This window comes from Thermomyces lanuginosus, assembly GCF_041956635.1.
Source record: "Thermomyces lanuginosus strain ATCC 200065 unplaced genomic scaffold VTN49scaffold_31, whole genome shotgun sequence".
In the NCBI taxonomy this organism is placed as follows: Eukaryota; Fungi; Ascomycota; class Eurotiomycetes; order Eurotiales; family Trichocomaceae; genus Thermomyces; species Thermomyces lanuginosus.
Window position 1 is genome coordinate 971,959 of NW_027192365.1, and position 12,910 is coordinate 984,868.

The 12,910-nt window shown below is 53.8% G+C and overlaps 6 protein-coding genes across 6 annotated transcripts; 2 read left to right on the top strand and 4 right to left on the bottom strand.

Annotated features, from left to right (window-relative positions):
• Positions 1-27: 27 nt before the first annotated feature.
• Positions 28-1,071, bottom strand: VTN49DRAFT_4394 (uncharacterized protein; the record flags this gene model as incomplete). The annotated part of the gene is made up of 1 exon (XM_069412335.1): positions 28-1,071. The coding sequence occupies one exon, from the start codon at positions 1,069-1,071 to the stop codon at positions 28-30; it is 1,044 nt and encodes a 347-aa protein (XP_069267589.1).
• Positions 1,072-1,535: 464 nt separating this feature from the next.
• On the bottom strand, positions 1,536-5,085 carry VTN49DRAFT_4395 (uncharacterized protein; the record flags this gene model as incomplete). The annotated part of the gene is made up of 5 exons (XM_069412336.1): positions 1,536-1,636; positions 1,692-4,484; positions 4,538-4,759; positions 4,833-4,907; positions 5,049-5,085. 5 exons carry the CDS (start codon positions 5,083-5,085, stop codon positions 1,536-1,538), a joined length of 3,228 nt encoding a protein of 1,075 aa, XP_069267590.1.
• A 793-nt stretch (positions 5,086-5,878) lies between these two features.
• VTN49DRAFT_4396 (uncharacterized protein) lies at positions 5,879-7,265 on the bottom strand (the record flags this gene model as incomplete). The annotated part of the gene is made up of 2 exons (XM_069412337.1): positions 5,879-6,710; positions 6,763-7,265. 2 exons carry the CDS (start codon positions 7,263-7,265, stop codon positions 5,879-5,881), a joined length of 1,335 nt encoding a protein of 444 aa, XP_069267591.1.
• Positions 7,266-8,307: 1,042 nt separating this feature from the next.
• On the top strand, positions 8,308-8,695 carry VTN49DRAFT_4397 (uncharacterized protein; the record flags this gene model as incomplete). The annotated part of the gene is made up of 2 exons (XM_069412338.1): positions 8,308-8,357; positions 8,479-8,695. The coding sequence occupies 2 exons, from the start codon at positions 8,308-8,310 to the stop codon at positions 8,693-8,695; spliced, it is 267 nt and encodes an 88-aa protein (XP_069267592.1).
• Positions 8,696-8,848: 153 nt separating this feature from the next.
• On the top strand, positions 8,849-9,082 carry VTN49DRAFT_4398 (uncharacterized protein; the record flags this gene model as incomplete). Its single annotated transcript, XM_069412339.1, has 1 exon — positions 8,849-9,082. The coding sequence occupies one exon, from the start codon at positions 8,849-8,851 to the stop codon at positions 9,080-9,082; it is 234 nt and encodes a 77-aa protein (XP_069267593.1).
• An 86-nt stretch (positions 9,083-9,168) lies between these two features.
• On the bottom strand, positions 9,169-11,654 carry VTN49DRAFT_4399 (uncharacterized protein; the record flags this gene model as incomplete). Its single annotated transcript, XM_069412340.1, has 3 exons — positions 9,169-9,180; positions 9,278-9,752; positions 9,811-11,654. 3 exons carry the CDS (start codon positions 11,652-11,654, stop codon positions 9,169-9,171), a joined length of 2,331 nt encoding a protein of 776 aa, XP_069267594.1.
• Positions 11,655-12,910: the final 1,256 nt, after the last annotated feature.

Genomic DNA, 12,910 nt, shown 5'->3' on the forward strand with positions numbered 1-12,910 from the left:
CACCTTCATCAATCATCGCCGTCTCATTCAGATTTCAAAGGAGCTATCGTCGACAATGTCGAAGCGGCGGAAATCATCAAAAATGCCTTCTTCATCCGACGAAAAATCGAAGTCGAAATGCGGATCATCGTCTCGCGGAGGGCAAAGAAATTCATCAGGAAGTCCTTCCGGCAAAGATGGCTCTTCGTAATGATGGAGACGGCTGCGGCAAGAGTCAAGTTGTCGAAGAAACTCGTTAATATCCTCCTCCGACGAGGAATCGTGGAGATGACTGTGGCAGTTGTCAACTTGATGAAGAGAGTCATCAATATCCTCTTCGAGCATGGACTCACGATTAAGACAGCGACGGCAATTTTCAATTTGACAAGGAAAATCTTCGATATCCTCTTCAGGTGAGGACTCGAGACTGTCATAGAACGTGGCTTCAGCATTCCTATTTTCTCCATGGCAAGCAGAGACATCGTTGAAGGTTTCTCCAGGAAAAGATTCGGCATCATTGTTCCGGCTGTTGTCATCCGTGACTCCCGGAGTGTCGTCAATGCTTTCTCCCGGCAGTGAATTTTGTTGGTGGCCGTTGTCAACTTGGCTAACATCGTCAATGTTTTCGATATCCTCTTTGGGCGAGGATTCGCCGTGATTGGGAGCGCGGGCACAGTTATCAAGTCCACGACGATTGTCATTAACTTCTTCTGCGACCAAACCCTGAAGATCGTTGTTATCCGTATCGTCGTCGTCACCACTGGATCCACGACGAGACGGGGCATTGCCATCAAAGGTCTCTCTAAATAAAGATCCGACGAGTTCATTCAGATCGCGGTCATCAGGTGTGATTTCCAGATGGCAAAAAAGGTTCTTTTCCACCGATGGCTCAGGCTCATAGAGACGGAAACCGCCAGTTGAGTCGGCAGGAGAAAGATAGTAATCAAGATCGTCCTCTTCCAGCAACAGAGCTTCGATTTCCCTGTCCAAAACTTCGAAGAGATCGTCTTGGTCATCGCAATCCTCACCCCACTGGGCGAGATCGAGAAACGAAGTGCCTGCATTGACGCAAGCGCAACGATAGCAACTCATTTTGTCTTTTTTCCTCGCCGAGGTAATCGATGCCTTCGAATCGCTTCCTGATAATTTCGTACTGATCGAGTGTGCTGCGCGTTGAGCCATAGTGAAAGAGCCCTAGGGTTTATATATGTCTTCGCAAAAACGAGCAACGCATTTAATGGGCGTAGTATTCCTCCCTTTCTGAAGCGATATCCCCTCACGTCGTTCAGATTGTCGCAGATGTCCGCTGCTAAAATAATAATACACGAAAACAGAACAGACAGCTCAAAAGCCCGAAGACAAAAAGAAACTAAGCCCACAGAGTGCCAACCCATACAAGCCGTAATTCGACACAGAACAAAAGGAACAACAACCTCCGACCCTTAATCAGACAATCATCGCACAAACGCCGCCGCAACAAAACGGGTGTAGATAACTTCAAAGACATGAAACTGAACGGTAAGAAATGTTACAGATCAAAATACATTGTTCCTCGTTCAAGTCTTCATGATCACATCGCCGTCGGGCTCCTCGCTATCGACGACGCCCAAAAGTTTCGCGTAGGGCACCGTTATGCGTTGAAGGTCACGATATTTGCCTGTCTCAGTTAGCGAGGATATCCAAGGATTAAATATGTATGATAAGAAGCATACCTAGCGCGACAATGACTTCTTTCAGCAAAACCGCCCGAGGCCATCCGCAGAGAGTGTCGGAGCTACCCGCCCAGGTGCGTCCGTCCTGTTCCGTCTGCGACTTCTTACGCGCAGCATCGGCGTCCTCACCCACGTCATCATCCTCGAAAATACCCCCCACAAGCGACCTGAGCAGCTCCTCGACCTTCCCGCGCAGACCCTCCGCGCCGATACGCTTTGCATACATGGACAGATACAGTCGGAATTCTTCCTTTGCGCCGAGCGACAGCGCGGCTGCCATGCGGTTTTCGAGATGGGCGATCGACACGTTGGCCTCGAACCCTTCATACCCTTCGCGTGAGAGCAGAGTCTTGATGAGCCTCTGCAAGAAATAAGCGCGGCCGCGGAGGAGAGTCTCGCTGGTGGTGTTGCGCTCCAGCCACGGGATAATGCCCGCAGAGATGGGCTCCTTGGCATCGTCCTTCTTCTGAGCGGCACGCAGGGACTGGAGATTGCCGACGGGCGCGTCCGTCGTGTTCCAATACTGACTGCCCACGGCCCACCATGCCTCGGAGATGCGCTGCCAGGTGTACATGGCCTGGGAGTAAGCGTAGCCCTCGCCGTTGGAGAGACCGACCACGATCCGGCCCTCGGAATTGATGCGCGCCCCTGTCACGGACGGCGCCACAGTGGGCTGCGCGGTCTGCGCATGGATGGCCGCGTCGAGAACGGGTTGAAGAGACACGGGAGGGTGAGGCGAAGAAAGAGTCTTGACGTTCCACACGTAGCACATGCCCACCGCCGTAATGCACATGAGCCACGGCCCGTTGCTTTCGAGAATCACCGGCTGTGCCTCGAGCACCAGTGCGCTGACTAGTCGGCGACCCGCTGGCGTCCAAATGTAGATCGAGCCGTCTTCGCAGGCGACGGACCAGAAACTGCCGTTGCCAGTGGCCAGGAGCGCGGCCCGAGGCAAAAAGTCCTGCCATAGCGGCTGGTCGCCGCGCGTCAGCGTGACTCGCACGGGTTCTCGGTCCGTTGCTCGGCCCGTCACCGTGCCTGGTGGCGGATTGCGAGCTTCGAAGACGATATCTACGCGCGCCGGGCGTGACTCGCCTCCTGGGTCCGTTGGTTTGCCGTGCTTGTCAATTGCCTGCACAATATGGCTGCGAACTTTGGGCACCGCCAGACGCAGCTGGCTAATGGCCATGCATGGATTGACGACCGCCGGTCGGATGAACTCGGGCGTCGTTTGTTGACCGCTAACCGGCGGCAATGTCGATGCCGGCACTAATCCCTCCGGCGTGTTCGACATCACCGGAACCGCCCCGTTCTGACTTGCCATGGCCATCCGTTTCTCCATGTGCTCCCCTTCCTCACCTTCAAGGTGCGCAAGTTTTCGTTTGTTTCCAAACAAGAGCGTGGCTAGTCCACCGCTGGGAAGACCGTCAAACGGCTTGGACAGATCCAATACGCTCTGCGGCGCCTCTGCTGCTTGACTCGGCGCTGCGGAAGCCATCAGTTTAGGCTGCGGAAGAGAAGATTGAGCAGCGCCAGCGCCAGACACCAAAAGAGGAGCAATCCGTTTTTTCCCATCCTTGGTGTACGTTGGACGCTGCTTCAATCGCTCAAGCTTAGCTTGATATGGATCGGGCTTGTCTTTTTCCTTTTCCTTTTCCTTTTCCTTTTCCTTGTCCTTGTCCTTATCCTTATCCTTGTCCGACTCGGATGGGGCCAGTGATGAGCCCTCAGTTGCCCGTTTCTGCGACTCAGCAGCCGGCGCCCCGTTTGTGGCTGCTCCTGGGCCAGTACCGTTGACGGGCGGCCCCGAGGTGGCATGGCCATCACCCATCAACGCCCCCATCCGGCCTTCCACGCCCTTCAACTCCCCAGCTTTACTCCGCTCCTCAAGCAGCAAGCCATCCACGGTCTCCGCAATGCCGGCGCCTCTCCGGTTCTTGCCGAACTTGGCCAGCGACCGCTCATTCTCCTCAAGAGACACGGGATATCCGAGTTCAGCCTCCTCAAAGCGCACGGCGAGAATCGTCCCATCGAGGGCGGTGACAAACAGGGTCCTGCCGTCCGGACTCCATGCAAGATCCGATATTGACTTGACGGAGATATCTTGCGTGACCACAATGGGCCGCGGGTTGCTTGTGACCCAGACGCTGAGCGACTTGTCGCCGCCAGCGCATGCGATCACCGTGACGAGGCCATGGGTATGACCCTGGCCGTCCACAGGCATCTTGTCCACGGGATGCGGAGAATACAGTCTGGGCGAAAAAGCGCAGACCTCTACGGGCGCCTCGTGACCGATCAAATTAATGTCGCTGTCCCAGGAGCCTCGGTTGATGATGGCCACCGAGCTGACGGGGCCGTTGACGGCATTCGCGGCAGCGATGTGCATACCATCGGGCGACCACGAGCAACGACGGAAATACGCCGTCAACGGCGACGACTCGAACGGCGCAGAAATGGTTGTCTCTAGGACGAAATTATTTAGTTGGTCATGGGCTGTCGAGTTTGGAGTTGGCGAGGTGAATCGGAAGATGCGCACCGTCCGATCGTCACCGGCCGTCGCAAAGTACTTGTTTGCAGGATCGAAAGTGATTCCCTTGACGTGGCTTTGGTGGTTCAGCAATGTTTTGAGCTTCTCAAACGTGTGACCGGACCAGACGACGACTTTAGAGTCCAGGCCCACGGACACAAGGATCGACGAGTCGTACGACCAACCGAGATCCTGCACGTCATTGTCATGCCCGATCAGTCTTCGGATCGTGCGCCAATTCTCAACTGGCGGCGCCTCATTCGTCCCTTGTATCATCATCAGCCAGGTCTCCGGCTCATGGAACAAGAGCAGTACATACCAAATGTGGAAGCATGCGACGGTGGATTCGAATCATGCACATATACGCAAACAATCCGATCGTCCGCGCCAGACGCCAGGTACTTGCCATTCGGCGAGAAGCGCACCGTATGAATGGTACCCGAATGGTTGCTCATGGACGCCAGCTGCTTCGGCTTACTGCTGGCGTTGGGGTCTGTGGCGCTGTAGATCGCCTCCGTTGACCAGATGCGTACGTAGCCATCTGCCCGCGTTTTAGTCAACATTGTCCCCTGCCCGATTCTCTTTATTACATCAATGACAGTATAGAAACTAACCTCCGGCGGCCGTGACCAGGCGAGTCCCATCCGGCGAGACATCACAGCTGTATACCTCGAAATCCTTGCGTTCCCCTGTACAGAAAACAAGTTGTTAGCAGCAAGAACTTCCAAAAAAATTCAAGATCCATCTGCAGCACTATCCCGGCATGGCCAGAACAAGTATATAGACGTAAACTCAAAGGTTAGACCGAACGCGCAACAACAAAAACCCACCTCCATGCGTCAACCAGTGCGGCTTGATGATATGCATCTTGGACCGTCTCCTGAGTGTACTCGCGACGCCCTTTTGTAGCTCCGTTGATTATTCCCTGTTCAGCCCTGGATTCCCAACGAGCGACGGGGCGAGAAGTGAACGAAATGCGAGCCCTTAGAAATCCAGCATCGCAGTCTCTGTCCCTTTTCTTCCCTTTTTTTCTCTCTGAAATTTATGCTGCTATTTTTCCGGAACCAGAAGGGTACGCGGCCGTGTTTTCTCGATGGCGCGGGTGATCGAAACGCGATGGACGTGATGGCGGCACGATCTGATGGCTTTTTGCTCAGTAAAAACCGGACTTGCGCAAGGCCGATTTCGCGTTGTTCAGCAGCGCGAGTTGGGCACTTCGCAAAAGGGTTTAATTTACACCAATCAGAGTGCGCAGTGCGGAATGCCAAGCACGGGCTGATTTGATAGTGATATAGTGCAGGATGGCATGGGAACAGTGAAGTCAGAATACAACACCCAGTATGTACAGACCAAGTCATGAATTTTTGTATCGATTGCCTTTTGTGATTGTTTCAATTACCACTCAGACACGTTTTTATGTACTCCTCTTCGTCATCATCGTACAATCGCCAACCCAAGGCGGAAAAGTCCATGCTTGACGCAGAACTCCAGCTCCCAGAAAACAAAATAGGAAATGAAATCGCCGAATGTATCCGAGGCATAATGATTGTAACAAAACAGGTATGTGAACGGGACTTGAAGAACAAAAGGAAAACAGGGGGTGATAGGAGATTTACAGGATGAGAGCTGACAGGTACCCACAGATGAGCTGGGTACCGGATCATCTCGTCTGCCGGCTAGCCTCGTCAAATCCCTCGAGGACATTCTTGGCCACTTCGCTTTGAGCGCGAGGTTCGGACTCTCCCGCAGATGTGGACTGGGTCTCGGAACGATTTGATTCGGACTTGCTTGGAGTTGACTCGCCGGTGGTCGAGACGGCTGGAGGAGCAGGAGCACCCAATGCCTTGGCGGCTAGAGCCTTAGCTTGGCTCTCATTGACCTTGCCATACACCGACAGCGCGCTCGCAATCATGCCGCTAAGATCGCCGACATTGCCCGGGACAACCACGGCGGTGCCCTCCCGAGCAAGGTTGGAGAATGCCTCCACGTACTTCTCAGCAACGCTGAGGCTGACCGCGTTTTGGGCATTCTCCTGGCCATCTCTGATCGCCTTGGCTACGGCCTCAATGCCCTTGGCAGTCGCCTCGGCCCGCAGTCGAATGGCTTCGGCCTCACCGGCCGCTCGGTTGATCTGCTCGGCTCGCATGGCCTCGGACGCCAGGATGACCGACTGCTTCCTACCCTCGGCAATGTTGATGGCACTTTGTCGCTGACCCTCTGATTCGAGAATCTCCGCACGTTTGGACCGTTCGGCGGTGACTTGACGGTGCATTGCCTCAACAACGCCTTCGGGCGCGTGAATATCACGAATTTCGTATCGCAGGCACACAACTCCCCAGTCCTGTGCCGCCTCGTTGATAGCCTGGGTAATATTCGTGTTCAGCGTCGCTCGTTCCTTCAAGACATGGTCCAAGGTGAGCTGGCCGATTTCGGATCGCATGGTTGTCTGCGCCAATTGGGAGATGGCGTACTCTGCGTCCTCGACGCCGTAGCTGCCACAACAGTCAGCATGCATCCTCAATAGAACATCCCAACAATGCATACCTAGCCTTGTACGCGTCAAACACCCTCGTATACAGTACGCCATCAAGCTCCAACGTAACATTGTCCGCCGTAATGGCATTCTGACTCGGAATTTCAATAGCCACCTCCTTGAGACTCTTCACATAGGCAATCCGATCGATAAACGGAACCAGAATCGCCAGTCCAGGTTCGAGAATGCGATGAAACTTTCCCATCCGCTCGACAATCCACGCAGTTTGCTGGGGCACAAACCGGATGATCGTGTTGGCGGGGAGCTTGGGTTTGTGCGAGAAGTATGTCTGGGGCGCGCCGGAGTGCGATGAGGAACCACCGCCGCCAAAGCTGCTCAGGAGTGAGGACTCATTGCCTGCCAATGCCCGCGCGGAGTTGGTCAGAAGCCGTCTTCGATCGACGACGCCGAACAGAGACGACGAAGGGAATCGGGCGGCCGAAGACCGCAGGAGGGTTCCTCTCGCGGATGCCATGAGTGCTAGCCTCGAAGGTGACCTGGAGGCCACCTCCATCTTCGAGGGTGAAATGAGAAAAGAAAACTAAAAAATGGTTCGAAACCACGTGCGAAACAGAGCTTTCGGAGGATGCTCTGGTTTCCAATGCCCTTTTGGTCGGCCGACTGTGATGAGCCGGTCTTGGCATGATCGAAGAACTGACGGAATGCGAAACCTCGGTCCGCTTAAACTTTTTGCCGGAAAGGGTCACATGACCATGTAACGCGTTGTATATGGACACCGCGGGTTTGCAGAAATAGTATTTGGGCAAGAAGCTCCAGGGACTGGACCTTGTGCACGCGCACCCATTAGGTGCTTGAAGTACTGTACGTTCGATGCAGAATGAAGATACTAATTAATCAATTCACTCGAAAAAGTGGGAGAGAGTTGACAGGTGTTTAATTCTACTCCGTGCTCCTGCCAATGCAACTGTCTTCGAAATCTTACACAACAGCCATGGAAGAAGTAGTAAAACAGCAAAACCAGAATTCTCAAATGCAAAGAGCACCTTGCCTCGCTTTTAATAATGAGGCCATGTTGTCGATATCGCCATGATTGACGGATTCGACTTTGAGATTGGAACCCACGGCGGCCGCAGGCCACGCAGAATGCCAGCGAGAAACAAGGAGGACAAACGGCAGAGCAACCCAGCAAGGGTGAAGAAAATGTAATAATAATACATCAGAACTAGGAGAACGCCCCGACAGTAAACAGGAAAAGACACAGCCCAAATTAAAGACGCACAAACTGGCATATTTATTCATCAGCATCATATAATTTCAGACCGTAAAAGGACGGAGTAGTTGTGCTTCCTCTGAAAGTTTTCTCATTGGAATGTGCGTAGTAACTCACTGAAATCCGCGTAAAAATAAAAGAGAACAACACAAACTGAACATTCTATCGCCCGCATTAACTTTTCCGAACCTGGTAAACTGTGCATTGATGTAGCCTGGCAGATGCTGCAAGCGCTCTGGCAAGTAAAAAAAATCCCGACGCCGGCGGTTGGTCTTTGCTGATTGGAAAGCTGAGCAGAGAGAAACACAATCGCACAATCGAACAAATGGTCCCAAATTGCAAAGCTAAAATGTTGCAGCAGGGTTGGCGGGCACAGTGGCACCGAACCACCCTGAAAAAGAAAAACACAAGCTGAAAGAAGACAAAAGAAGATCGTCATTTCAATCAATGAATCAGATCCATGTCAAATAGCGTGCAGCGTAATTTTTTGTTGCAGGCAGCTAGTAGCTTCGTGTCGCAGACACCATGGATATCTCTTGATAACGGTCGCGCTTCGAGATCAAGCAGCGGGCCCATGTGTCCGTAGAGGCAAAGAGGAGGTCCAAGGACCTCGAGACATTGTGGAATCGGCACTGAGTCAAGGGATATCAAAGCCATGTGGCCGGCAAAGCTTCACCACCAAACATCTCGAGCTAATTCGACCCAGTAAATAATATCCCAGCTTCCAAAGTCTATCGCCGACTCCTGCCAGAATCTTTCTGATGAATAGCCATTGGGGGCATTGAGAATTTGATAAAGGTCTTTTTTTTTGCAGAACAAAAATCAATCTTCGCTTGATATCATTCATGTTAGCCATCTGGACTTGAATGGATGATCCGATGACTGTCTCAGAGCACATACCTGTGAGTCATTGCGTACACCCATATGGAGTTTTTGACATGCAAGTAAAACGTTGCAACCCGGAAATCCCGTCCAGGTACGACACATTACACCGAATGAAAGGAAAAACATTGCGAGATTTACACGTCGCAGCCCCGAATCGCCGTGTCAATACGCCACATTACACCCAAAAACTCGTGCTGTTAGAATGTCACCAGTGAAGCGTTTCCGTTTCGCATAGCCGTGTCAAGTCCGTTTCCACCCATTTCCAGTCATCATTGCCTTCTGCAAAGGCATCTCGGGTAATTTAACCTAAGTGCTATGGCGATCATTAGCATCTGCTTTGGAAAGTGACATCAGGCGTGATCGGAGCCGTAGGAAGGTGACAGGCACTGCAAGCCAACTAGTGTACTTACGTTCGCAACCTCATTCTGAGCAGCTGCTGGTGTGAATTCAGGTGCCGCAGCTGCACCGTTCGGTAACCCATTAGACTGAACGTGGGTACCGTTTGGAGTGGACCCATTAGTCAAAGGTGGTTGCGCGGAAGAAGCTGCCGGCACATTCTCTTCAGGCTTCTCACCCTCTGGAACAGGTTGACTCTCCACGGCTGGCGGGCTGTCATGTCGCGCGGAGGGGTCGCGCTGGTCCATGGGAAGCACCCACTGTTGCCATTTCTCCCTGGGACGCACTCTGTCCACCCCATCTGCACCTAATTGATGTTCAACATTCCGCGCCTGATGACAGCAATGACGGATCAAATCAAGGTCTTCCGTCAAGTTCTTGATCCGCTTGAAGTTTGCAATGAATGTCAATGGCACGAAACCCTGCGAGTCCATGTGGCGGCGAAGGAACATGTCCTTGCACAGGTTATCAACCGAGAAGTAGTAATCCCTGCGAGTCTGGTTAGTCTTTTCCCTTTTGACTGTGCGATTAATAATTAGAAACATACAGTTGCATCTGAATCAAGCCCATCAACGTGTACGGCTCCATAAACGGTTGATACGGAACCGCAGTCATCGGGCCAGGGGGAACAGGCGGATACCCAGGGTAGAAAGCGCCGAAATCCGGCAGGCCATATGGGTTGTACACACCAGGGGCGTTTGCCATAGGGGGCGATCGGAATGGAAGCCGGTGATTCGACTGTCCACCGTTTTGGAATGCCCGCTGATTGAAGCCCTTGGGACCGAATGCATGCTGGTATTGAGGATTGTTATAGTGGCCACCATTTGCATAATGGCCGCCTCGGCCGCGAAAACCACCACGGCCACGTTCCGGACGGGAATCTTGCCGCTCTCTTGGGTGGTCCCGGTCTCCCTTGAACTCTTTGTGATCCCGGACTCCATTAGCATCGCGTGAGAACTCCGACCGCGGTCCACCATTAAACCGGGAGTTTCCATGGCCATCGCTAGGTAGGGGAGCCGATTTTGGAGCATTGTCGACGGCCTTGTTCGAAGGAGTAAATTCAGGGAACTTGCCTGCACGTTGATCACGGAAGGATTTGTTCGTTCCTTCCCCTCCAGTCGTGGAGGCGCCGCCGTTTGTGGTGGAAGCAGTTGCATGCTCGGAGCCCTTCGAGCGGCCCTCCCCTCGGAAGCGATTCCCACCGTGCGGATGTTGCGACCTGCGGTGGTCACCCTGGCCATTCGCATCGGCACTCGCAGCTCGTCGAGCCTGGGCGGGCAGGGAGTTGGAACGAGCAGCACCACTGGAGTCATTGCGACCTCTTTCTACTCCAGGACCTTGCTTGGAATGGCTGGTAGTTTCCGACACCGATTTCGAGTCATTACCGCCATGCGTTCCACCACGACCACTATCACGTCCGCCGCGTGGAGCACGGCCGCCGCGTCGCGCCGAGGACGGTAGCGGAGTGCTAAAAACGGCGGTCGGCACATAGGGTACGGGTGTCCACTTCGCTCGCGTGCCGGAAGGCTTCTCTGCTCGTTCCTGCTTCTCGCTTCTCTCCTGGGCTTTCCGCTTCTCCTCCCCAACGGCCGTTTGCGGGGTTGGCCACGCGCTATCATCGACAGCCGGAGGAAGAGGTGCCTCAGCCGGTTCATCATTAGGACGAGAAAAGCGCCCACTGGACTTTCTAGAGCCTTCATCACGGGCCTTTCCTGGGTCGACTCGCCTTCGATCCTTTCCCTGGACGCTCGAGTCTCTCTCCTTGTTTCCAGCCTTGTCGGCATCATCACCTGCTGTCTGAGGCCCAGGTTGCTTCACTGGGAGTGTTCTGGCCGCATTCCTTGCTGCGTTGGCCTTAGCTTTCTCCATCCGTTCCTGCCACACATTCACTGCGGGAATAGGTGCGGCCTTGAGCTCGCCAACGGCTGGTTTCACGGCCGAATCAGATGGTTGCTCGGGCTTCTTTTCAGTCTTGGCTCCTGCTTTACTGGCATCTTGAACATCTCCGGCAGGCTTCTCAGCCGAAGTGGATTCCTGTGACGGTTTCTCACCGGAAATATCCGAGGTTCCATTGGGGATCTGGGACGTCTCTTCCTTAGGTCCGGTCGAGGGAGCGGCAGTAGCTGGGTTCGGAGTCGAGTCGCCGGAGACAGGATTCTTCGACGAAGCCGTCACCGACTTCGCCTCTGAATCTCCGACGGATTCAACCTTTTCAGGCTCTCTACATGACTCAGTCGACGTCACGCGCGGGGTGGGAGCGTGACTCGATTGCTCAGCCTGCGATTGATCTGCCGACTTGGCCGGCTGCGTCGATGCGGCTGAGGCGAGGCCCTTGGCCGCCTGCGCATATGAAAAGACGGGCATTTCTGCTCTGGTAGCCGACGCAGCCATTACAGGTCTACTGCCTCAATGTCGGCGGGATGCGAAATGCTGTCAACCGATGACCACGGGAGTCGTTGACACAGAAGGAGAATTCTTCCGCCTGCTGGCGACCCCACCAGGGCTAGCAACACCAGCCAGAACTCAGGCGTGACTCCGAAGAAATCGGGGATCAATCAATGGGATTCAGATTGCTGTCACTGAACGACACGGGTCTCCGAGTGACGTCGCGGGTTGGGATGTGAGCAGCGGCGGATCGAGTCACAACCGGACAGACTAGAAGCACATCCGTGCGAGTGGATGGACCAACGTGTCGATAGGCAGATCTGTCGAGAACGAAGAAGGGCCAAAACGGGGACCTTCGGTCAGCGATCGAGTCAATCCACAGCAGGGGGCGAAGATTTTGACTGGTATGCGGCAAGAGGGCTCCTTCCTCAGGCGTCAATTCCCTGTCGAATCCCGACCACCGACAGCGCTCGATCGAACTCGGCGTCGACGAGGAGGCGGCTGGATGACAGCGGGATGGCCAACTGGGACGAGACGGCGAGGCGAGGAGATGGAAGGAGGCTTTATCAGGCGGTGCTTTTATCCCTTTCTTTTTGGCAGGGAGATACAGAGGGGTGATGAATGCTCCCTTGGACTCCTTGCACTTACTTTTATTCCTCGCTTCTATTCCCGGAGGCGACCGCGAAGAGGCGATTTGTACGTGGCCGCGGCCGCAAACAGAGAGCAACGCGCGAGGCCAGTAGTGGTTTGACGAAGAACCTGCGATGACGCGGGAACAACAGAGGCGTTTGAAGGCAGCCGATACCTGGTGGCCTCTGAAGAGAGAATTTGATGAAGCAGAACTAGTCCGCGAAAAGAGCCGGGTCGATGACGCGACGACGCGGGCTACGGGAGGGAAGAAGTCAAAGTAAGATTGAAACGGACGAGGGTGTACAGGCCGTTTCGTTCAAACGCAGCGAGGAGAAAATTAATGTGAAGTGGGAGGATGTCGAAAAGGGAATAACGGGAAGTGAGAAAAATTCACGGGAAAAAAAAAAAGTCTTCGGGTTGGACCAGGTCGGAAGCGCGGTTTTTGGGGTGGTTTTTTCTGGGTTTTCTCCCGCCGACAGAACCGTTGTGGGAATTACAGCACGAAATTATCATTACCGTTCCCTTGATCCAGGGCCTGCCCTACGTTGGATCCTTTGCGCAAGAATTCCGTTAGGTTATTGTGATCCTGGTATTCGCCCTATTACAGTCACCATTAATTGCGGTTTTTGTTT